The sequence below is a fragment of the Corvus kubaryi genome, unplaced genomic scaffold (genome assembly GCF_017639235.1).
Source record: "Corvus kubaryi isolate FWS band 111438036 unplaced genomic scaffold, C.kubaryi_AGA036_p1.0 37394, whole genome shotgun sequence".
Lineage (NCBI taxonomy): Eukaryota > Metazoa > Chordata > Aves > Passeriformes > Corvidae > Corvus > Corvus kubaryi.
The window spans coordinates 10,570,574-10,596,092 of record NW_024581133.1 but is presented as its reverse complement, the minus strand read 5'-3'; the positions used below and the strand labels follow the sequence as shown (position 1 = coordinate 10,596,092).

At 45.9% G+C, this 25,519-nt stretch overlaps 1 protein-coding gene across 3 annotated transcripts; it reads left to right on the top strand.

Annotated features, from left to right (window-relative positions):
• The first annotated feature begins 460 nt into the window (after positions 1–460).
• On the top strand, positions 461–25,024 carry DPP8 (dipeptidyl peptidase 8). Of its 3 annotated transcripts, XM_042039310.1 has the most exons (20): positions 461–555; positions 2,556–2,825; positions 4,335–4,447; positions 5,336–5,509; positions 6,390–6,558; positions 7,742–7,852; positions 8,190–8,318; positions 9,773–9,834; positions 10,937–11,037; positions 12,355–12,532; positions 13,748–13,907; positions 14,661–14,740; positions 15,127–15,279; positions 15,851–15,986; positions 16,727–16,872; positions 17,374–17,520; positions 17,959–18,111; positions 19,260–19,402; positions 20,088–20,199; positions 20,773–25,024. In XM_042039310.1, the coding sequence occupies exons 2-20, from the start codon at positions 2,567–2,569 to the stop codon at positions 20,893–20,895; spliced, it is 2,649 nt and encodes an 882-aa protein (XP_041895244.1). In that variant the 5' UTR covers positions 461–555; positions 2,556–2,566; the 3' UTR covers positions 20,896–25,024. The 3 variants fall into 3 exon arrangements, 2 of the variants coding, with proteins under 2 accessions (XP_041895244.1, XP_041895245.1); XM_042039311.1 differs by lacking the exons at positions 20,088–20,199; positions 20,773–25,024 and having other exon boundaries at positions 485–555; positions 17,959–18,095; XR_006017902.1 differs by lacking the exons at positions 13,748–13,907; positions 14,661–14,740; positions 15,127–15,279; ... (5 more) ...; positions 20,088–20,199; positions 20,773–25,024 and adding an exon at positions 11,330–11,489 and having other exon boundaries at positions 485–555; positions 10,937–11,041; positions 12,355–12,443.
• The last annotated feature ends 495 nt before the right edge of the window (positions 25,025–25,519 follow it).

Genomic DNA, 25,519 nt, shown 5'->3' with positions numbered 1-25,519 from the left:
AAAGTTATTTTTTCTGGTTTTTAGGGAGTCAAAAAAGATTTTCCTTTGAAAAAAGGGACTGTGCTTTGCAAAAGGAAATTCAGGGGTATAGAAACATTTGGTTGGGGGCACACAGCTCTGGAGCCTGGGGGTGTTTTGGGGTTCACTGCACTGGAGCCTGGGTGTGCCCTGGGTTTAACACTCATTATGACAGCTGGGAATTTCTTTCCGCTGTGGGAAGCATATCATTGTGGAGGTGGTAGCAGTTTTTGGAGAGGAAAGAAAAAGCGATTTTTGAAACTGCAGGGTCCTTGTGCACTGGGGGTTTTCGTGACCTGACTCCCGTCCATGGTGTAGTGTGTGTGTTTGTCCCGGTCCCTGTGCAAGGCCTTGGTCCCTGTGTCCCGTGTCCCGGTCCTCGTGCCCGGGTGGATGTCGCACCCTCGCCTTCGGTCCTCCCGGCCGGCAGGTGGCGCTATCGCCGGTACGGCTCGGTGCCCGTGGCCGCTCCTGGAAGCGGAAGCTGTAGCAGCGGCCCGGCGGGGCGGTTCGGCAGCAGCGCCGCCGCGGAGCGCCGTGAGTACCGGGAAAACGCCGGGGGTCGGGCAGGGGGCTCCGCTCCGGGGAGGACCCCTGGGGACCTTGGGACTCCTGAGGTGGGCGGGAGGAGGGGGCTTGACCCGGGGCGGCCGGGCCTTCCGCCCCCGGCCAGGCCTGGCCGCCGCCCCGGCCGTAGAGGGATCCCCGGGATCTGCCCCTGGCCTTGGGGGCGCCCCGGCATCTGCCCCTGGCCGTGGAGGCTCCCCCGGGATCTGCCCCTGGCCGTGGAGGCTCTCCTGGGATCTACCCCTGTCCGGGGAGAGCCTACCGCGATCTGCTCCCGGCCGTGGAGGGACTCCCCGATGTCCTCTCCCGGCTGTGGAGGGTCCCCCGGGATCTGTCCCCGGTCGTGGAGGAACCCCCGAAATCTGACCGGCCGTGGAGGGACCCCCGGGATCTGTCCCCGGCCGTGGAGGAATCCCTGGGAGTATCACCCTGGGCTGACATTCCCGTACCGGGTGGCCGTTCCCACTGCTATTGGCTCGTTAACGGCTGCTGTTTTTCGGTTTTTATCCCTTTTCCTGCGAGAAGTAGGTCGGGTTAAGAAATAGCAGCATCTGGGGGTAGGTGGGGAAAGGAGGTTTTTTCTTTGTTGGAATTCTGCAGATTAAACGAGATTTGCGGTTCAGGTTTGAAGGTTCATTGTCAGTTCCTGACGCTGTCTCGAGCACAGCACTGCTCGGTGCATGCCTTGGACCCTCCTTCCAGTTGGACAGGGCTCTTCTGTTCTGGATTTTTGTGCTGTAAATAGTATGGGCAGAAGAAGGATCTGTGTTTACTTGGTTTGTGTTGCCAAAGGTGAAACTAAACTATTTGTGTTAAGATGGGTTTGTATCAAGGTGCAGATCATATCTTTTTCACTCCTCTGGGGACATGTCTCAGCTGCTCTGTAGAGCCATGGGAGAGCCAGTCCATCAGAGAGCTCTGCCAGCTGTCCAAGCCTGTGCCTTGAGCTCCAGTGATCCTTTAGTGCCTGTTTGCTCGAGGGAAATGCTTTATTTAGGCTGTATTAGTGTTTGTCAGGCTTAGGCCAACATGCTCTGCCCTAGCAGCGTACACAACACTTGTGCAGTCTTTCCATGCTTTATATAGACACCCCCTCCCTCCCTTTGAGGTTTGACAACCCTACACCTTGGGCTCTCCAGAAATGAACTATGTGACAGGAATTTATAGCTTGGATCCTTTTGGAGCTGCCCTCAGCTCTGGGATTTACAGTGGGAGGACTTGGTTTCCTCTTGCCAGACGTCCGGGCTGATAATTTCAGCTCAGATACACTTTGTAAAGCACGGCTGACTGCAGGAAGAGATATCTGCTGAATTAACAACCTGTTGGGCAGATAAGACTTGTGTTGCAGATAAATCTGTTTGGGAAATGCTTTTTTCACTGTGTCCCCTTCTGGTACTTGTAATTGGGCCAATATAATAGTGTTGATCACTGCTAGACCCTTCTGGGCTTAGTTTGAAAGGAGATACAAACAAACCCAAGAAGTTATGGGAGAATAATGGGAATAAGGACATGAGGTGCCTAAGCCTGTTGTGTGGCCTGATGGTTCCAGATCAGCTACCAGTGTTATTTCTGCTAAGCAGTTGTTTCTCCCAGCTCTTCCTCCACTCCTAATTATCCCTTGTTCTGATATCAGTGTAGTGAGGTGATATTTGTGCAGGTCTTGTGGGCAAAGAAGCAGGTAGGAGCTTAAAAGGGAAGAATTTATTCACTTCATGAACTGAGTGGCTGGTATGTGTGGACATGGGAAACACAACAATAAATCTGTGGCTTCATGAAGTCTTTAGTCCCATTCTGAAAGGCTGAGTGGTGCCAGCCTGTTTTCCAGGGTGGAAATATCTTTCCTAATCCTCTTGCTTCTGCTGTAGGTTTTATTCACCACATGAAATTACGGTTTTCTTAAAGCAGTTTTGCTGTGGGGTGTGTTCGGAGTGTGCAGTGAGGGTTTGCTGGAGCTGTTCTGTTTTTTCCAGAAACATGCAACATGGCAGCAGCCATGGAAACTGAACAGCCGGGCCTGGAAATCTTTGAGACTGCAGGTCGTGAGGAGCAGGTCCCGAGAGAGGAGCAGCCAAAACTGGAACCTTTCTATGTAGAGAGGCATTCCTGGAGCCAGCTTCGGAAACTACTCACAGATACACGGAAGTATCATGGATACATGATGGCAAAAGCCCCTCATGACTTCACATTTGTGAAGAAAAATGATCCTGAAGGACCTCATTCCGATAGGATCTACTATCTGGGTAAGCTGGCTGTGACAGTAGCACTGCAGGGCTGTTTGGGATTGACTGTTCCTGACAGCTGGGTGTTCCTGGTAGTTAAATCAAAAGGGATTCCAGGCCACACTGGCTGGTCAAAAGTCATGATTGTGATTGTAATATCTCATTAAAACTTATGATGTAATTTCCCATGGGAGTAGCATGATTGGAGGTGACCCATTAGGCCTGGAAAAGAACTCGGAAGTATCCTTTGGGGCATGTTCCCAAGCTGGAAGTCTGTTCAGTCCCTTTTCTCTCACCCCAAGTATATACTCTCTCCAAAAGCTATGCAGGTTCGTCTCCTTTCTCTTATTACAGCTGTTGAGTAGAACCTTGTTCTCCTTCAAAGTTTCCTTCCAAAGCAGAGATTTTAACTGTAATTTTGGAAGTCCTATGTGCTTCAGCTACCAATGGAGCAGGTTTTCCAGGAACCCTGGGGAATAAATAGCAGTGTAGGTCAGGGGCAGCTCAGAGAGTAAATACTTTTCTTAACATTTTTGGTCTTAATAATAAAAAACTTTATGTAGTTTGTTGTTCTTGGATTCAGTGCCTCACTTGTGCATTGTTTCACTAATTAATGTTCATTTGATAGAAGTGATTTGGCATCATGAGCAGTACCGTGAGCAACCCTCTGAGTGGCTTTTTGGAGCAGGCCTTGTGGTAGAGAAATGCTTTTGTCAAGAGCTGTGGTAGCTGAACATAAATCCATGAAAACCTAGATTAGGGAGAGAAGCAATGGCTGAACCAGTGCCATGTTAATAGCCCCACTGCTTGCCACTTAGGCTACTTGCTTAAGCTCAGGTTTGTGATTCACAGAGTGCGTGTGCTGTGCAGTGACATAGTCAGAAAACTGCTGCTCTTTTTCCCCTTTTCATAGGATGGGGGTCATAATTCTTGGATGATGCTGAGTTCAAGCACATCATGGGTGTGTTGACATTGATTCCCCTGGGATGAGCTCTGGTTTCCCAAGTGCCGCTTCCTGAGCTATAGACCAGGCTTGGCCTTCCCTGGAGCACACCTGGCTCCCTCTGGGCTGATCCCCATGTGCCTGGGCAGGAGCCTTCAGAAACCTGAATGATGTTTCATTGACTGAGGAGAGACTTTCAATGACTGAGGGAGAGGAGCAGGAAAGGGGTGTCCAAACCTCCCTAAAGGTCTGTTACTTTTGAAACACAGGCCGTGTATCCCAGACAGGGGAACTGGCACAAAAGCCCTCCTTGATTTATAAAGCTTATGGAATAAAAGGGCAATAAGAAAACACAGAGTGCTTCAGACAGCGTGGGGTAAGCCTGGGTGTCATTGTTCTCTGCCTTCTCTGTGACTTGCATTTCTGCAAAGCAGGGAATTCCCAGAGCGAGGCTGCAGTGCAGAGACCATCAGTCCTTCCTCTGGTAGGAAGGGCCTGGGAAATTGTTCTTGGGCATCCTTTGAGAGTGTTTGGATTATTAACAGAAAGCTAATACATTTTTTTTTTTCTCCTCACTTTCTCTATAGCAATGTCTGGGGAGAACAGGGAGAACACACTCTTCTATTCTGAAATTCCCAAAACCATAAACAAAGCTGCTGTCCTGCTGCTTTCCTGGAAGCCTCTTCTGGATCTTTTTCCGGTGGGTCCTGATTTTTTTCTTACTTCAAGCACGTGGGATTTGGGGTTTTCATCCTGAAAATTTGAAGTTTATTGTCTTAAAAATTTTAAGATTCTTCTTGTACATGCCAGCCCTGCAGCCGTCCCAAAATGAAGCACAGCTTTCTCCTCAGTGTTTGGAGTTCCATCCCCTCTGTGTGCTGGATGATTCCTTTGCTGGCAGAGATTGCAAGTGCTAATTTGCATCAAGTTCTGTGCTGTGAGATCCTGGGGATTGCTGAAGGAGCCTGTAGTCTCCAATCACTTCCCTGCTGTCTTGCAGGGGAAGTGATGATTCCCCCGAGGATCAGTCAGTGGCTCCATGACTCATGCTAGAGCAGAGGATCCCTTTCCTACTCACTGGAATGTGGATTCCCTTTTCCCTGCTGCACATAGCAAGCCTGCACCATCCCATCCCATGCACCATGGCAGGTTGGAGGAGGTGGGACAAACCCCACATGGAATGAAGTGTATTTTTCCCCATGTTATTTACCAAGGCTGTCAGCCAGACATAAAGCTCCGGCTGGGCTCTCCTCCCACCAGACCAGTCACTGCATGTCTGGGAAAGTGAGCAAAGCCTCTCGGGCTCATTCTAGAAATAACAGACCCTCAGTCTGAGCTTTCTTATACCAGGGAATATTGGGAATAATGCTGGCCTTGCAATGGGTGGAGTGGCTGTCAGTTTACAGTTGTGTGGGATCTGATCATGGCCTGCACCTACGAGTGCTGATGGCAGAGGCAAAACCGGAGCTGGCTTCCAGCCGGCAGCAGGATTCCGGAGGAGGAGGATGTCTGCTCAGCCATCTGCTCCTGGAAGCAGGGTAAGCATGCAGAGCAGAGGTGTCGATTGGGCTTCTCTGCTTGTTTTCAGGCCATCCTGGACTATGGGATGTACTCACGGGAAGAGGAGTTGCTGCGGGAGAGGAAGCGGATCGGCACTGTTGGGATTGCCTCCTATGATTACCACCGAGAGAGCGGCACCTTCCTGTTCCAGGCGGGGAGTGGGATTTATCATGTGAAAGATGGAGGCCCCCATGGATTCACCGTGAGTTTACTCATCTCCTGTCTCTCTGCAGGACTTTGCTCTGGCAAGAACCTCCTTTGGCTTGGAGTGAGAGCAGAGAGCTGATTATCAGTAGTTATTGCATTAGCACAGGAAGTGACCTTGATAACAGTGGAAACAGGGTTATCCACAGGGGTGTGTTTCCATGATTGTAGAAACTCAGATGCAGGTCTACAAGAAATGGTAAAATGGTGGCAGCAAGGCAGGACGCCAGATTTGTTTGGTTTTTCATGACTAGCAGTGTCCATAAAAAACAACAAAAGGCTCCATGCTCTTCCACAGAGTCAGACGTCACATCAGAGACAACTTTTATCCCCAGGCTGCAGTTTCCTGGTCATTGTTCTGTGGTCAGTGCTGGATGTGTTACACCATTTTTACACCATTTGACTGTACAACTTGCAGAACAAGCAGCCTTCACTCTGCTGGTGCTGAAGCTGGCCTTCAAAGCTGAAAAAATTTACTATTATTATAGTAAATGCCTGGTGTTTGTCTAACCCTGTTGTCAGAGGTAATTTACTGTATCTTGAGTTGCTTTTGGAGGACAAGGTTGCATGTTCTGCCAGCCCCTTTCAGGGTGCTGTTTTTAAGAGTGTGCCAGGCTTCTCTACACAAGCTGCCCTCTGATTTGGGGCTGATCCTCAGCTCTGGGGAAAGAGGCCTGGTGCGACCTTGGTAGAGGCACAACTTTCCCTATAAAATATCTGCATGGTATTTTTCTGTGTGTGGAATAGATTCCTCTCTAAACATGTATTTGAAGTCAGTGTCCACACTGCTGCGGTCTTCTGAAAATCCAGGTTACTTGGTGGATGTGTTCTTGTGTTATATCTTACTGTGCTTTTTTTTTTTTTTAAATTCCAAACAGCAACAGCCTTTAAGACCCATTCTAGTAGAGACCAGTTGTCCAAATATCCGGATGGATCCCAAGCTTTGTCCAGCTGATCCGAATTGGATGGCATTTATCCATTGCAATGACATCTGGATATCTAATATAGAATCCAGGGAAGAAAGGAGGCTGACGTTTGTGCACAATGGTAATGCATCCTGAATTAAATTCCTGTACCTCCTCTGCACTTGTTCTTGCTAGACTGCATTAAGCAATGGCACTAAAGGTTCTCCTGAAATGAGGGTAATGGCCACTGTTTATTCCACCTTGTTTGTCACATTCCGTGTGCATCCTATAGTGCAGATATGGGATGATTCTTTTCCCTGCACTGTGCAATCTGGCAGGATGCATTGTTTGTTGGATACATATGGAAGGGCTCTTCTGAAACACAGCACAGTGCTTTTCTATGGAACAGCCTTTTTTGTGTGGAGGAGCTGTGGGTGGAATAGAGCTAGAGGAAAGTTTCTTCCAGTGAAATCAGGTTGCAGAGACTTTTAGAAACAATTTAGGCAGTTTCTGAATAGCACTGGGGCTTCTGCTGTCCCCTTATACTCAATAACTTAGGTTCTCACTGCTTACCCTCTCCAACTCTTAGGCATTTATCCTGGAAGAAAGAAAATGGGAAATTGTGGATAAAACACTTTAAAAATCAATTGCATTTTGTATTTAAACTATATCATCTGAATTTTAGTCAATTGAAATTTTTGACACTTTATAATAATGCTTTAGACTATTTAAATGCTAAATATTAAAATATTATGTAAGTACAGTAAAAATAAACTGTAGCAATGACTCCTTCTCAGATGATAATTATTTATGGAGCGCTGCTAAGTTACCTCCAGGGTAACAGGAAAAATATTGAAGCCCTATGGATATGTCATCATGTTGAGATGTTATGTAAGTCTGTTACTTTTGGTTCGTACAGTGAATGAAATATTGATGCTTTCATTTTTCTGAATGTTCATGTTTTCAGTTTCTGTTGTTCAGAAAGGTTTGGGGTTTTGATTTTCTTAAAAGTTGTGGTTCCAATTCACTGGACTCAGGTAGAGAGAACATTTTCTTTCTTTGACTAATTGAGAGCCTGATTAGGTACAAGTAAGAAGAGAGAATGGCTTTCCTTTCCTAAAAGAAGCTGCCGTGTCAGAGAGGATTAAATCCTCCCTAATATATGAACACAGAAGGCTGGAAGCAGAAAACAAATCTGCTGAGAAGTCAGATTTATTATCATGTAATGGTTCCCTGGGGGTGAACTTGGGCTGTGTTTGGGATAATGCAGAACTGGTTTGGTTATGCAGCACATCACAAACTAATTCTTTGGTGTCTTTTTTTAGAGCTGGCCAATGTTGAGGAGGATCCAAAATCTGCTGGCGTGGCTACTTTTGTGCTGCAGGAGGAGTTTGACAGATACACTGGCTACTGGTGGTGCCCAAAGGCACAGCCAAGTAAGTGTGGGGATCCAGCGTGTCTGACAAGCCCTGTCCAGTGCAGAGCTCTCTCTTCCTCCTACTTTATGCAAATTGGGAATGGCGTCCTTTGGAGCTGTCTGCAGCAGGGACCGGTTACAGGGGCCTAGTGAGCACTGGGGGGAGAGACTTCCCTTCTCACAACAGTGGTGGGAGTTGTAAGAGTCTCAGTGTTTTATTTTAATGAAACATGAATCACAGGCTTTGTTGGATTTTTCTTCATCCTTCCAATCTGCTTGTGCTCCTGAGAGAATACTGATGCCTGCAATAACTGATAATTCTGTTCTGTAATTTGGTAATGTTAATTCATTTACAGCACTGGATGGGGGTAAAGTTCTTCAAATTCTTTATGAAGAAAATGATGAGTCAGAGGTAGAAATTATCCATGTCACATCACCCATGCTGGAGACAAGAAGAACAGATTCCTTCCGGTACCCCAAAACTGGTGAGATCCTGAAACTTTACATCCATGTTTCTGGAAGACACCTATTTTATTCCATGTGCCTGGCAGCAGTGACTCTCCAAGCTTAGAGCAGAGAGGTGTTGAGTCGTCTTTGAATTGGTGTCCAGGTGGTGCAAATGTGTTTGGGGAAGCTGCTCTGGAGGCTGGATGAGTCACTGGTGACTGTGCTGATACTGCAGCCGTGTGGTTACTGGGGGCTCTGGGGTCAGGAGTTGGCAGAAACCTTCTCTCACTGTCACTGTTTGAGCCACTCTCTGGGATCCTGGCAGACCTGAGTTGCTGGCGAGTTGATTCTCATTACAATCCTGTGTTTCTGAGGGAACAGCTCCAGAATTACAGCCTTTTGGGGTTTTAGGAGGGTTTCTGTTTAGCTGCTGGCACTGCCCTGGCAGTTCAAGTTCTGGAGGACTCTGATCTCCAGGATTGCTCTTGGACTTTGAACAGCAAACCTGTCCTGCTGCGGCCTGCCAGGAAAACTACCTGTGGTCACATTTGAAGACAGTGGATGATCTGGAGGCTTCAGCAGTGAAGGGCTGAGGGCAGGCTTGGAGTGCCACTGGAAGCAGGGAAGTGGGATTTAAGCAGACCTGCTGAGGGCTGATTCACTCTCAGGTGTGGGGCAAGTTTGAACAGTTCTACCCTTCTGAGATGTCCCTGCTGTCACAGTGGAACACATTGCTCCGGTAACAGTGGTTTGCTCTCTTTCCTCACTCCTGAAATCTTCATTTTTTGGAGAAATACCTTCTGTTTGGCTGACATTCTCAAGCTGCAGAATTCATTCAGATCTTGTAGATTCCCCAGTTCACTGGAAAAGATTTCTGCTTTTCCTGATTTACTGCTTGTATCTAGGAGAGACAAGGGCTCAATGTGAGGTTGGGAAGAAAGAGGTGACACCTCGTGGTTTTTTGGTGCTTGTGAACACTCGGATTTCTGAGAGTGTTTTGCCGTGGCTCTATTCAGTGCAAAGGAAACAAGCTAACGAATGCTCAAATCCCTTAAACAATATGTAGCTTTATTATCATAATGGCAGTAGTGATGGCAGTAGGTTTTTAGGTGTTTGATTTTCACTGATGCTCTTTAGCACTGGATCAGTTTCTATGTACCACCTTGGAATAAAGCCAAACAGTGAACCAAAGCTTGCTTTGCTATTCCATTCACTCCTGAGCATTTACTTTCACCCTGTAAATGCATCCACTGATTGTGGGAGAGAAGACTGACTGTTACAGTAGTGTGGTTCTTGGTCTGTTTGCAGGATTACATCCTCTAAATCTCCTCACGTTTGCAGTTTCTTGGTTCTGTGGTGTCTCTCACACATGCAGGGAGGCTATTTGATCAAAGAGCATTCTGCTGTTTGCCTTTTCCAGTCCTGTATGAATAACACCACAGTAATGCACAGCAAACAATTGGTGCTTGACTGCTAACATCTGTTTTTATAGGTACAGCAAATCCAAAGGTCACTTTCAAGATCTCTGAAGTGACAATCAATGCAGAAGGCAGAGTAAGTCTATGTTCTGTTTGTTTGCCAAATACGTATAATTGCTATGATTTTTTTTTTTTTTGTAAAATTCATTTTCCAGTTCTGTACAAAGAAACTTTCCTGGTTGCAATGGCTTCCTGGCCTCTCTGGAGGCAGTGCCCTTGGCTCATTCCTGTGCAGATACTCAGTGTGCAGCAGTATTTCTCAAGGCTGTGCTTTCCTTCGCTACCACTGGTGTGTGAACTCAGCTGCAGAGCAGAGTGTTGTAGGTGTGGATGGTTACACCTTCTTATGTGACTGATCTCTTGATTGGCTGCAGATATTGGGAAAACTGTATTGCAAATACAGTATATCACCTTACTAAAGTATGAACATATGGAAAGAGATGAATTTTGCTTTTGCCCTGGGATTTTTAAACAGATGGAGAAATTTCCACAGCCCAGTCCAAGATTTTTGGACAGATGGGAAATTAATCTTATCAAACAGATTCATTACAGCCATAAATTATTGGAATTCTCCCAACTCTTGAGCTACTTCAGCCATCAGCAGTCACCTGCTGGGATAGTGATGCTGGTGTCAGCCAGGAAAGGCAGGCTTCAGCCATCAGCAGTCACCTGCTGGGATAGTGATGCTGGTGTCAGCCAGGAAAGGCAGGGAAAGCCTTCAGGACACTTTGGGTACCACTGGGACTTGTTCCCAGTCCCAGCAGCAGCAGACTGCAGCACTGCATATCATGAATTAGAACCACATTGGTAACTGGGTGTCATGCAGGATGTTCAGCACCTATCCATGAAAATCCTACAAAAGAGCTCGGTACAAATTACCTCCCCTTTACGGGGGGGAACTGAGAGTTCAAATGAGTTGTGCGAGATGGATGATGGGTTTGTGAGCAGCGTCCAGATTTCTCTGGTCCCAGCCCTGGCTGTACTGGCAGTGTGCAGCTCTCCTGCTGTGCTGGGGTCTGGCTGCAGATGGGGTTCAGTCCCCTGTGTTGCAAAGGCTGAACAATCTAAATTGCATGAGCTGCACAGAAAAAGTCTTCTGTGTCCAGGCTCTCATCGTGCATGAAAAACTGGTTGTGGGGGTTCATCTCAGTGTCACTGAATTGCTGCTTTGTCAACAGATTGCAGATATTGTGGATAAAGAGCTAGTTCAGCCCTTCGAGATCCTCTTTGAAGGAGTAGAGTACATTGCTAGAGCTGGGTGGACGCCAGAAGGAAAATAGTGCGTATGTTAATCCTGTCTCTGCTCAGAGGGTTCGGGGTCATACAGTCAGAAGCAGATTGTAGTGGTCTCTGTCTTCTTCCAGCTTAAGCCTGCTTTCACTTTTACATTGCTACCAACTTGTTTGTGCAAAGGGGACCATTTTTCCAAAAGCCAAACCAGAGCCCTCCTTGTGTCTTTCTCTGCTCCCTGGCCCTACTGCTTTGGGTTTGGGCACTCGCAGCCTTTGATGTGTGTGTCCTCTCAGCATCCCTGTGAGAGAGAGTGCAGTGCTATTATCCCCATTTTACAGATGGGGAACTGAAGCCCAGAGAGGTTAAGTGCCTTGCCATGGTCACGCAGGAAGTCTGTGGCTGAGGAGAGAAATGAGCCCAGGTCCCCCAGGCCCTAGGCTAGCGCCCTAACCACTGGACCATCCTTGCTGACCAGACTTACTGATCAGAAAACCTGCTGTAAGTGCTACTTACATTTGCATGTCATTTTAACCCTGTAGATGATGTAGTACAGTGTTTCTAACTCACCAGAAGCTTCTCCGAAAGGGTATTTCACTGAAAGGGTTGTCCAGCCCTGGCACAGGCTGCCCAGGGCGGTGGTGGAATCACCATCCCTGGAGGGACTTTAAAGCTGTGTAGATGTGGCACTTGGGGACATGGTTAGTGGTGGGCTTGGCAGTGCTGGAGGAATGGTTGGACTCGATGATCTTAAGGGTCTTTTCCAACCCAAATGATTCCATGGTTTTCCAGAATTGCACTCCTCCAGTTTTTGAATCTAAAGATGGCTTTCACCTTTTAAATTTCTTTCCCATCCAAATGTGGAAGAAATCCAGGGACACATTTGCTACTTTATCCTGTTTTTTGCAGGATTATTGTTGGAGCTACATGTAAAGCCATCAGAATATGGCAGGGGCTGCTGCTGGTCCCTTTAGGTGCCAGTGTTACTCTCTGCCAGGTGTAGATCTAAAAGTGGTATTTTCACAAGCATCCTGAAATTTCAATTGAAATTTTTCTGCTTCATTATTCCCTCTGATTTTTCTCTTCTTTTTCTCCCTTGAAGCACAATTCAAATCAGGGAGAACAGAATGAGTTAAACTTTTGAACTTGCAGTGCTTATGCAATATTAAAATGAAGCAAAATAGGTTCTTGTGTTATGGAAGAAATTTGTTTATGTGGGTGAAATTTTGCACGTGACTTAATCTGCAATTGAATATTCCTGACTCCTTCAAAATGCCTAGTGCTACCGAGTGTCTGCTTAGATTTTTAGACTTGTGTCATACTCATGGTTGCATGTTATTTTCTCTAATATCTGTGTCCTCAACAGCATCTGGTCCATCTTGCTTGATCGCTCCCAAACTCGGCTTCAGATAGTCCTGATCCCTCCTGCATTATTCATCCCCACAGAAGATGATGCAATGGAAAGACAGAAACTTATTGATGCTGTACCAGATTCTGTTACACCTTTCATTATTTATGAAGAAACAACAGACATCTGGATAAATGTAAGAATTTGAATTTCAGCCTTCTCTTGACAGTTTGTAGCAATCGAGCAACATTGGTGTTACTGTGCTGTCAAGGACAGTGATCCCATAGTGCAAGTTCTGTGCATATTCGGGGCTTCCTGCTGTGAAAAACAGGATGTAGAGAACAGATTTGGGATGTGAAAACAGAGCTGCTTTGCCTGAGTCTATGCAGTGCTCAGAGCCAGGAGCAGAGCCCAGGGCTCTGGTGTTCCCAGGCAGCCCCTTGCCCACAGTGTCACTGGCACTCTCCAGCTTCTTGGCAATTGTTATCACCAGCAGTGCCACCAGATGAAGTATTTTCTAGGCAACAAAGATCTATCAAGATGACACTGGGTGAACAAGTCCTGAGAGTCAGCTAACACGCATTGAACCTCTCCTGAACTACATTTGGTCTGGTGAAACAGGTTAAGGGTGTGATGTTCTGGGAGGTGAAATGCAGGGCCTGTGCTGAGAGCAGTCACGGGTGTGCCTGGTCACTGCTGTAAACTGTGCCTCTCCTCACACTGCTGCACATAAAGATCCATGACTCTGCAGTGACGTCCCGTTGGAGGTGTGCCTGGGAGCATCAATCACTGGCACATAGTTGGATCTTTCAGCAGAGAACTTTTGCACAGAAGCTTCCAGTGAACAGTCCCTATGCAGCAAGTGCTCTCTATGATACCACATTCCTTAGTAAATGTTTGCTTTCAGGATGGTGCAGTGAGTTTCGCTTTCTCCATTATTTTTACTGGCTGAAGTGATTTTTGACTGGCAGCTCATACTGTGAAGATAAGTACTCCCAAGTCCTTCAAAGATTGTCCCTTGAAGCAAGAGCTGACATGTTGATGAGTCGGAAGATGATGTCAGCTCATCCTTCTTTAAATAATCCTTCACTTGCAGGCAGCACAGGACAGAGGTCTGCAGAGGTGGACCCACCTCTGTGTCTAAGCTAGAAGGGCAGGTGCAGAAAAACTTAATTAGTTTGGCGACCAGGATATAGAGTTAGACTGGCAGAAAGCTGGAGCTGTGGGGATGTGGCACTGGCTGCAGACCCCCCTGGCTCCAAGTGTAACTGGTTCTCCCAGTAAGGGACAATGCTGCACCCAGTTAGCCTGGACTGTGTGGTCTGTGTTAAGCAGCAAGAGGAACGTATTTTGTGTGACTGCAGTGCCAGAGTCCTACTGATGACAATAATCCACTGCTCTGTCTTCTCAGATCCATGATATCTTCCATGTCTTCCCTCAAACCCATGAAGATGAGATAGAGTTCATTTTTGCCTCCGAGTGCAAAACAGGCTTCCGACACCTGTACAAGGTCACCTCGGTTCTGAAGGAGAGCAAGTACAAACGGTCCTGTGGAGGCCTCCCTGCTCCGAGTAAGGGGAATAATTCTTGTGCTTTAATTGGGCATTTGTTGCTGACCAGTGAGGAAATAAACGTCCTTCCAGCTGGCAGGAATTATTGTCTCATTGGAAACTTCTGCTGTTGTCCAGGGAAGCACTTCAGTGTACAGTCATTCCTCTGGAAATTGTACAGGGGTTATTCTGTTTTCAGCATGCCTTAGTTTTAGCCCCGATCCTTCCTTATGGACTAAAGGGAAAAGTTTCCAAAAACCAGATGGGAAACAAGCTCCCTGTGATACTGTGAGACATATTTGGCTTTTCCTCCTCACTGCTGGAACTTGCTGTTGCTCAGATGCAAGAAATCACTGTGTGCAAAGCTCCCAGAGTGGTTTTTTCCACAGTATGTGTTCTTTAATTCACAATTTCATGCTGTGATACTTAATTTACTTAGCTTGTGTTGAAGGCACCTACTGAACTCTGTATGCACAAAAAATACACCTAATTTTACTAGTTCCTTGCAACTGTTGTAGGTCTTTTTTCCACATAGCATTATATCTGGGGTTGATTAGATTTCTCTAAATGCATCTGACTTCTTTTTCATGCTAAATCTCTCTCATTCTAAGGGAAATGAAATCATCTTATAAAAGCAAAATTCTTGCAAAATTTTCCATTTCTGACACCTCGTATTTCCATTGCCTGCCTATTGTTCAGTATAAAACCTTTATTTCCAGGCAAGTGACAAAATATTTTTAGAAATAAAAATCTCTGTACACTGGCTATTTGCAGGTGACTTCAAGTGCCTCATCAAAGAGGAGATAGCAATTACCAGTGGGGAATGGGAAGTGCTTGGCAGACATGGATCCAATGTAAGTCTTGCTCTTGCGTCATGGATATCCTGGCACACACACAGGGAGATGGTCCCTTGGAGGGATCAGCATAAACCTATTAATCCAGTATGGTTTTAGCCAAAATACACAGTATTTCTGTTCTGTGTAACTTGTGAGCTTGCACAAGGAGGGAAGGAATGGTCCCCAAACTGCTGCTCTTGTAGCTCTGAGCTGTATGAATTCTTCGATCATTTGAATTAAACTGACAGAGTTGTGGACAGTAAGAACAGTTGTTTGGTTTATACCTTGCAGATTGCTGGGCTCCAACTTAGCCATATGGAAGTGGGGCGGGAGGGATGTGGGGGAGACTTTGAGGTGGTAGAACTGGATATTGAGGGATATGCTGTTTGTTTTGTTCCTGACAGATCTATGTGGATGAAACCAAAAAACTGGTGTACTTTCAAGGCACAAAAGACTCACCTCTGGAGCATCACTTGTATGTTGTTAACTACGAGAACCCCGGGGAAGTGAAGCGCCTGACAGAACGCGGTTACTCACACGCCTGCTGTGTCAGCCAGGTACCTGTGCCTGCCAGGGCTGGCTGGGCTGCTCTGCCTTAGCCCAGGCTTATCCTGTCACTCAGCAGACAGGGCAGTATTTATATATAACAAAAGCAGGTTTTAGGCTGTGTTGTGCCCTCCTGTATGTTGTACAGTCAGTGTGTAAAACTACCCTGGAAATCAGACTTGACGTCCTGGTTCCATTGCTCTCCAACTCACTTCAGGCAAAAGGAGCTGGGATGAATTGTTTGAAACTCTGTGAGCCTGACTCTCTGCCTGCAGTGGACTAGAAACCAATCACCAGATGAGATGAGCCTGGGCAGCATTGGGTGCAGTTCCAGGAATCCAGCTGGGAATTCATGACCCAGAAGAGGGTGTGTGACCAGCTCCTCATGCCACTCTTGGATTTGCAGGTGTATCTTTGGGTTCGGAGTGTTAAGGACTGTAGTGTTTCAGAAGCAAAAGTGCTCAGATTTCTGGTTTAATTTGGTCCATAAGCATCTTCTGAAAGATCTAAATGCAAAAAGAAATGATCACTTGCTTGTGCCTCTGCACTGAGGAGTTCAAGGCATGTTCTTTTTCTCCCCAGGACTGTGACATGTTCATCAGCAAGTACAGTAATCAGAAGAACCCCCACTGTGTGTCACTGTACAGGCTGACAGGATCGGAAAATGATGCAGCTCATAGGACTAAGGAATTCTGGGCTACCATTTTAGATTCAGCAGGTAATGGCATGGAGGAGGAACAGGAAAAGGACAAGTAAGATCAATGGATGAAAGATATCCCAGTGTATGCTTGCTCAAGATTTGCTGTTTTGACTGACCAGTCTTGTTTCTGAAACTCAGGCTTTTGTGAGAAGTTCTGTGAAGTACAGGAGGGACATTTTCAGCTCAGCAACAAATGGATATAAACAGACCATGAAGGAATTTAAAGTGGAAATTACCAAGTTTCTCCTGCCAGTTTTAGCTCAGGGAGGGATTTAAGTGCTCTCACTTGCTCTGTATGATGTGCTTGCTAAAGAGTGTGTTCATGGGGAGGGAGGTGCACTTCTTAAATAGTGTGTGCTGCTGCCTACTCATGTCTTTGTGAGACAGCTCTTGGGCTATAATCTTCCGCTGGATTTCTGTTCCCTTTGATTTCTCCTTACCTGAGGCATACTCCATGTCCTGTGCTTTCTATGTGTTAATGTAGCGAGTCCTAAGTGGGATTAGGAAGCGATGGGACATCTGTAATGGCTCTGTCAGGGGAGATTTACTGTTGTTCACAGGAGAACTGTTGTGATAGGGCTCAGAAAGCTCACCTAGGGCTGGGCCATTTACGGTCTCTGCCTGGATCCAGCCACATCCACTGGAAAGCGTGGGAGACCTCCACTGGGATTGCAGTGAGACTGGTGACAGGGCAGTGGTCAAGCAGAGCTGTGTTACTCATCCATTCCTGTTTAAACCAGGCTCTCCTCCCATGGCAGGTCCTCTTCCCGATTACATTCCCCCTGAAGTGTTCTCCTTTGAGAGCTCCACGGGGTTCACGCTGTATGGAATGATGTACAAACCCCACAACCTGGAGCCTGGGAAGAAGTACCCCACAGTGCTCTTCATCTATGGAGGCCCTCAGGTGAGCTGGTGAGCAGTGGGGTGGGCTGGCAGGGATCACTCCACGGCTCTCCTGCAGGAACAGTTCCTGCTCTGTGCTGAGGGCAGCAGGTGGCATTTTGCCTGTTCGGTGAGTATGTGCTTGGCCAAAGGTGCTGTAAGGGTTCATGATCTCCAGGTCATGGATCCAGGCACTGCCACTTGTCTGAGGACAGATATGGAGTAGCAGAGTTGGAACTGAGAGAAAAGGGAATCAGGTAGTCCTTGTTCCCAGTTCTGTCTCCTTCTCCTCTCCAGTTGCCTCACTGGACCTCAGCTTTTCATGTCCATGACACAGAATGGCTTGTTGTACTGGGGGAAGAATTTATTGCATAGTAGGGAGAGGGAATCTTACAGCAGGGAGTAGGGATCTTGAAAACTTCGCATTATAAAATTGTGTAAAGCATTTAAAGATAAATATAAATAAAATCTGAAATTGGATTAAGAGGTGACCTCTGGATTCTGTGCTGCTCTTGTATTCCAGGTACAGCTGGTGAACAACCGGTTTAAAGGAATCAAGTATTTCCGACTGAACACTTTGGCCTCTTTAGGCTATGTTGTCGTTGTCATTGACAATAGGGGCTCCTGCCACCGAGGGTTGAAGTTTGAAGGAGCCTTTAAATACAAAATGGTAAGTGGGCTCTGAGTCTGGCTCTGTTCTCAGCCAGAGATGGGTTTGAGTCCCAGTGTTAGCAGCGCTGAAGCACTATTTTGGCACAGGTGCCCAGCACTGCCTGTGTGACATTTCTGGGATTTGGGGACAGGAAGTGTGTATAGGTGAGAGTTGAGGGAGGAAAGATGCTTGATGTAGGAAAGATAAAATGCCATGGTTTCAGGCTGTAACCCAGCTCCAGCCTGACACAGGGTAGTTCATAATGAGGCTGTGACTCCTCAAAGATACAGTTTGCAGCTCACATGAAGCAGGACAGTTGCATTCTGAGCATGGATCACTCTTGAGCAAGGATCACTCTTGAGCACCAAAGCTCTGAAGGTTGTTACCTTGGGCAATCCTGAAAACGTAACACTGGCCTGTAACTAACAGAACTTACCTTTGTCTCTGCCCTCCCAGGGACAGATAGAAATAGATGACCAGGTGGAAGGGCTGCAGTATTTGGCATCGCAGTACGACTTCATCGACTTGGATCGTGTTGGCATTCATGGCTGGTCCTATGGAGGCTATCTCTCCCTAATGGCTTTAACACAGAGGTCAGATATCTTCAGGGTATGTTCATGCATTGAGTACTTACTCTAGTGGTACAGACAGAATTTTTCCTTTAATAGTGTGACTTCCATGGGTGATCACAGCACAAAGACCTCAGAGCTTGCTCTAGACAAGTTAGGACACAGTGCAGTGGCTGTTTTCTTCAAGACTCTTCTGTTTGGCTGACTTCAGAGAGAAGTTGCTTTTCTAGCAACTGTTGGACTATTGAGCTTGCAATAGCAACTGTGCTGGTGTAGCTCTACCTATCTCGGGTCACCTGTGCTGAAGGTACCTTAGGTAATGTCAGCTGCTGCCCACTTTGTGCCAGCTGAGCTCTTTGTGTTGTGAACCAGGTAAGGGAAACAATCCTGGTGAAAAACAACACCTCCTTCTCATTCTCCCTCTTTTTGGCCCTGAGAGAGTAGTTCCCTTTGCAGACTGATCTATTCCCAGATCAAATTGCCCATGCTGCTGCATAGGAGCATGTTCTAAAGCAGCCAGAAGGACAGTCTGGGGATGGGAAGAGGTACTGGAAAGAGGTTCTTGTGCCTGCCTGACTTTAGACCACTGTAATAAACAGCCAGACTTTCTTTGGGTAGAGATGTGGGAAGAGCTGGCTATTGCCCTTGAGATGTGTTTTGTTCTTTGTGACTACTCTTGCTTTCTTGAAGTCCAACCTTAATATTACTGGGAGGTTTAATAATTATTTGTCTCAATCCTTTAAAATTGTTGTATTTTTACCTTTACAAACACCTGCCTTGCAAAGGGGTTTTGGGTGTTTTTGTGGTTGTTTTTTTTTCTTATGGGTCTTTTTTTCCACAAGCCTCTGCAAGCTGGTGGTAGCTATGCAGGGTAGTTTGCTGAGTCCTAGGGAGCTGTTTCTGTTAGGCATGCAAATGTACCCAAACCCACAGAACCCCACAGAATGCACTTCAGTCAGCAGCCCTTGCAAGTGGTATGTTTAAAGTTGCTTCCAATTTGCCTGTAGGCTGTTCCTGGTTTCCAGTGCCTGTGGGTCATAGCTGAGCTGTGCTGTGTGTGAGCTGGGGCAGGGACAGCAAGGATTGCTTTGCTTGTTCCACAGTTACAGTGGGATGAAGCTGTGGGAGGGAGGGACGTGGCCAGGTCAGGGGGCAGTGTTGTCACTCCCCTCTCTGTGGCACTGGCAGGTGGCCATAGCTGGAGCCCCCGTCACGCTGTGGATTTTCTATGACACGGGATACACGGAGCGCTACATGGGCCACCCAGAGCACAACGAGCAGGGCTACTACCTGGGATCCGTGGCCATGCAGGCTGAGAAGTTTCCTTCTGAGTAAGTTTGCTTCTGGCTCTTGTCTTCTGTTTTTCCTACCAGGAAAGTTCAAGCCCCATAGACACGTTTTTATCTCCCTGTTCTTGGTATTTCTGGAATCACAAATGCTAGCATTAAATAATAATTTAAAAAACCCCAATACCCAACACTAATAAACTTAATACTCAAATGAACATTTGCATAATTACAGACCATTTCATGTAAGCCCTTTTATAGTAGCTGTAATTAAAGACTATCTTTTATGTCTAAGAAATTACAAACATATCTTCAATTTGATTAGCACTTTAGAGCCACATTAAGCTAAACAAAAATTAGTTGATTGGGATGTTTTTGTATGTTCTGAGGCTCTCTCAACACAGCAGAGCAAGCTGGGGCCATGGGCTTTCTTGCCAAAGAGCTGACAATCAGCAAGGTTTAAGGCCTTGTATTGTCCAAGCTAGGAAGCATTGATGAGAATAACTAAGATATTCAAATAAAAGGTCTGACTGTAATATGCGTGTGCAGGAAGAACTTTCAGAGGAGCAAGGAACAGGTTTGAGAAATGTGTCTATCCAGAGCAGTTTACAACTGAAATCACTGCCTTCAATGCAAATATTTTTTTCTGAGGAGTGTTTTTGTAGGGATGTGTGTGGACTGTGAAATGAGTGGGATTCTGTCTAGAACTTTTTTCTCTTGCATTTCCCAGACCAAACCGTTTGCTGCTGCTACATGGATTCCTGGATGAGAATGTTCACTTTGCACACACCAGTATTTTGCTCAGCTTTTTGGTGAGAGCTGGGAAACCCTATGACCTACAGGTAAGGCCAGAACCAGGGCGTAAAGGTGATGTGTCTGTCTTGGAGGAGTCCAGAACTGGAACTTGTACCATGGTTGTGCTGGACAGCTTGGAATTCTAGGATAAAATTGTAGCATTTGAGCCAATAATTTTTTAAATGTTAATATTTTAATATTATTTAAATGAATTAACAAAAAGAAAAATTGGGCAAATAAGCAGTTAAGGCTGTTTCTGAGGAGATCTGCAGCTGGAAGGCAGTGCAGCAGCATTCATATAGCATGGAACAGGGTTCTTCATTTAATTAAACCCTGCTGGCTCAGTGCAGGTGGAGCCCAGGGATCCCACACCACACTGCAGAACTGGGAATGTGCTCTGGCCAGGAGCTGCCTCTGCTCAGCCAGGCTGATCCCCTCCAGCACAGCTGGATCACAGTGGGTTCTCCTGGGTTCAGGCAATGGAGGATGAGGAGTGTTAGTTCAGGTGCAGAGTTAATGCAGGGACATTCCATGGACGTTTGGAATGTGGCTCTGGGACTGGTTTAAATGTTGGCGCCTGCAGCTCCTCTGGATATTCACGACTTTATTTTACATTTCAGATCTACCCTCAGGAGAGACACAGCATCAGAGTCCCTGAGTCAGGAGAGCACTATGAACTGCACCTGCTGTATTACCTGCAGGAGAACCTGGGCTCTCGCATTGCTGCCATGAAGGCCATGTGACTGACCTCAGAACTCTGCTCCACAGCTGCTCTCCGGACAGGGAGGTGTAGGAAACTAGAGAAAATAGGATGGAACATTGCTTTCTGGTGCCTGCCACATGTACACACCCGTACACACCCTCACAGACACTTTTTTAAAAGTAAATTTGGTGCCATACAGGAAATTTAAGTACAGTGATCTAATAACTTTAAGCTGTAAATAAAATCCAATGTCTGTGGTATAATACAGTACCATGGGTGTTCTCTTGGGGGACGAGCTGAAACTGAAAATAACGTACTTCTACAGCACCAGATCTTCACTTTTTAAAAGCATTATGGCATAATTGATGTATTTTTACAGTGTGTTCCTTGGTATCTTATTACATAATACTGGGTGATTTACTCACTACACAGCAAGAGTTTACCTGAATGGTTACAACTTTTATTAATTTTAAATGCTATCATATAGCTTTTATGCTTCATGAAAGGGATGTGTCTCACTCCTTAGAAGCTGGTCACAAGTTGGACACATCCCTCATCTAGATGTTAATTGTTTTTTAAGAAGAAAGACTTTTAAGCTGCCTCTTAATATATTTAAAGTTTGGATTCAGATCAGTTGATGCCAGGTTCTTTGATTCCTTCTCCCCTAGGATAAATCATTGTCTTTTCTTCCAGCAGCTTGAGAACCTATCCTGATTGTACTTGATTTCAGTGGAGAAGTGAATTGATACTTTACTGTGATATGGGCTTAACAATCTTTTATTCTGAGGTGCAAACTAACTTAAGTTAAAAAGCTGAAACTGTAAATTTTCAAACAAGCTTCAAAGTGCATCCTGTTGAGATTTTTCCCTGATGTTCACTCTGGAGCTGGGTTTGCAATACTCCTTCCTTACCCTCACATCAGCATGATACGGGCATATGCATCCTGTTACAATTTAGAAGTTCAATACTCTAATTCCAAGGTCTGCAGAGGATGTGTGGGGAGACCTTATATGCGAGGCAATATGAACTGTTCTGTTGAATTTCCTCATGTATGAGGGGCTATTTCCCAGGCTTGTGTCCTGTCCAGTCCCCTATTCCTGGATCCTTTCTAGCACTACTGTGCATGTTGATGATGCTGATGCTGATGATGCTGTCTTTGAGAACCCTTTTCTGTACAGCTTCAGGTAACCCTCAAGGAATTGCAGTCCCAGTTGTGTTTTTGCTACTGAGGTTGGTTTTAACTAAGCAGCAGGCTTGGCTGAAAAGCATAAGTGTGTGAAGGCACTTTTAACTGGCAACAGGTAATTTAGGATAGAAATCCATCGAAAATTATTCTCTTTAATCCAGAAAATTCTCCCCTTGGGACTTGCCTCTGACACTCTGATAAGTTTTAACGGTTTTCTTAGAAACCCAAGAACTTCCTTTTCTTTCTGTTTTGGTGCTAGAGGGAAGCAGAGCATGATTTTCTTTTCATCTGCAGAAAATCTGGAATCACTCTCAGTGTTTACGCTCTTAGAACTCCACATGTTGTAACCTTGTACATTTCTTGATTTTGTACTGTTCAGCTTGATCCCAGAACTCTGGGATTTAACAGACTCTGGCTGTATCTGATCAAACCGCATCGTTTTTCAGTTAAACTGCTGGGCATGTGCACTAAAGGGAGGGGAGCTGGGGCAGTTACACGGTTGTAAAAGCCGTGTGTGAAAACAGGATCTGGTTTTTGGGATACACAAAGGAGCCAAAGCCAACCGGCGTGCAGGGAGTGTTTCCTCCGCAGTGGGGAGCCTTGGTTCGGGCTGTTTGTTGGTTTTCAGATCGCAGTGATTACAAGTGGATCAGTTAAAAGACCATTAGCAGGTCAATAACGGGTTGATTTTGGGAAGGGCGTGGCACGGAAGGAGCCCAGCTCCAGGAATGTCTTCTCTTAGCGGTTAATTGTGGCTGAAGCAAAGGCAGCATCCCTGGGGACTGTGTTACAGTCGGCACCGAGAGAGCAGCACATGTGCAACACAACAGTGGGGAGAGACAAAAATAAGCTGTTCCTCTGGAATTTCATTGTGTTCCCAACGTGTTTATGCTGTATTATATATACATATATCTATATCTGTTCATATATACATATATGTATAAAATTACCCATGGATAGTATTCACCTTCTCCAAGGTTGTTTATATTTTGTTCAATATTAAATTAACTTGCTTTTTTGGGTTTTTTTTTGTTCTTTTTCTAGAGGTGATTACCCTTGAATGTAAATGTATATGATTTTTAAGACAAAATTGATCGTTTTGTTTAAAAAACAGAGCAAAAATGGCCTTCATCAAACACTGCATTTTTTGGGAATTGAAGAACTAAACATTACGTGAGTAAGCCAGGCTGGGTTTGGATTTGAGGCAGGATGTGATTATAAGTGTTGACATATAATTCTTAATAATGCATCCTTCTACTGTTTTAAATATATACATCAAAAAGCTATTAAAGTACAACATACTGTAACTGCTCTGTTTTGCAACATAAATTATGGATTCTTTCTTTCCTACCATTTTCTTTTCTTTTTACTGTAGTTAAGCACTTTAAGACCCCGTGCTCTCTTATCCTGTGGAAGTGCTGGAAGGATTTATCACCAGAGTTTTGTAGTTCTTGCAAAAGAGATGCCTTAGATGAAGTCTGATTCCAGCTAATTTCCCAGTGAAGAAAGGAAAAACCCCGTTGTGATCGAGACTGCAGAGGTAGGAAGGTGTTAGTGCTGAGGGACTTTGCATCGTTATTTTTTGGGTGTAGCGGTATTCCTGCACCCTGTATGGTGAAGTGTTGGTCTGGCCAAGGGCCAGGACAAGGCTGTACATTACAGTCCTGGAGATGGGAATGTCACTTGAGGAGGTTTCCAGCCTGTTTGATATTTGGGATTGTACTTCATCACTTCCTGCATGTTAAAAATCTCTTGGTTAATGTGAGTTTTAAACAGAACTAGTGAGATCCTGGGGGGGGCAGGGGAGGTTGTGGAGCAAAAAGGTATGAGGAGGAGCCTTTGCTGTGGCTCCCAAACCAGAGGTTGGTATGTTCCTGTGGAGGCCCCTCTGCCTTCTAGGGGTGTTGTGCCCAGCAGGAGCCCTGCTCTGAACAGGAGCGGGACTGAGCCTTCCTTGTGTGGTGGATATTTAGTTGCACAGGTGTCTTTGAGATGAATGTTTTCGTGTGTTTAAGAATATATATGAAATATGGGGATCTGAGTGCTGAGATACTGAAGTTGTGTGTTGGTGCCAGCAGTTTCCTCTCTTTCGAGGTGGTTGGGATTGGTTGTGCTTGTTCCTGGTGAAAGCCCATTCTTTCACCCCATTTTAATGCAGCTTCCAGTGATGCCTCGTGAGTGTGGGATGTGCAAAGCTGTTGGGTTTCACCCGCACCTCCCTTTGTTCTCAGTGATCTCTTTTTACTCAGAACACAGTAAAATTAGTATCTACCCAGAAATGCTTAATTTTTACAAACTCAATGGAAAAATGAGCTCAAAGCACCAAGCAAAGCTTTGAAAATAACTAACCTCATTATATTAGAATGGAAAATGCATTCCCTACTTACTGGTGGCATTTGGAAATAGGCTATGGAAAAAATTTCCGAGTGGGATGATATAGTAATGCTTTAACCCTGGAGCACCTGCATCTGAACCTGGGTAGGAAATTATGGAGAATTCTCATACTCCGAGTTCCAACCCATATTCCCTGCCAGGAGAAGTGGGTTGTGTTCCTACCGTGTGTGTCCGTGTGTCCGGCTGTTCCTCTGCTGCCATGACACCCAACCCCTGCCGAGGCAATAACAGAGTCTAAGTCAGTGAAACATCGGCCAGGAGTCCCCTGCCTTGGGCTGCCTATTCACTTGAGTGTCAGAACCCTGCAGAGACTTTGTGTGTGCCCCTTCAGAAGGGGGAGAGAGCTCTTGCTGCAGTTTTTACTTGGCTCTTCTGCGGAGTAGAAGTTCAGGTGTTTAATTCGAGAACATGAAGTGCCTGCTGTTTGCGTTAACAAAATTGCATGTCTCACTCCAGTGGGTTTATTGGGCTCCCTCCCTCCCCCCTCCCGAGCTCCATGGCTTTTAATCATGTAAAGTGGAGACATTAGTTTTGCTGCGTTTTATTACAAAACCTTTGTTGCAATAAAGATGCTGCTAAATAAATTGAATTAAATGTTGGGTTTTCTTCCACCCTATTTTCAACTGTCTCTCTCCCTGATTTAGGAGAGCTTGTGTGTAATTAAATCTCTGCCCTCGTTGCGCTGTGGAAAGCAGCAGTGATGTGTGTTTGATGCATGTCGGGTGTTCCGCAAAAGCATCTGCCATGTTTCCTGTCCCTTGTGGTTTGGGAGATGGATACCATCAGGAACATCAGGCATTTCCTTGGCACAGCGATGTTCCCTCTCCGGAGTGTTTCCATGTGAATGCTGTTAGCAGCTCTTGGCAGCCACCAGCCGGAGCTGTCGCACCGGGGACTGCAGGACACAGCCTTGCCTAGGTGGGACAAGTGCCACAGGGGAGGAGGTGGCCCTGGTGCCCCGGCAGAGAACCTGTGTGAATGGAATGGGCAATGCAAGGGAAGAGATGTCTCTTCATACAGTCACCTTGTTCTCAGCCTCCTGTTTGTCTCTCTGAGCAGAATGGGCCTTGCAGGCACCCCAGTC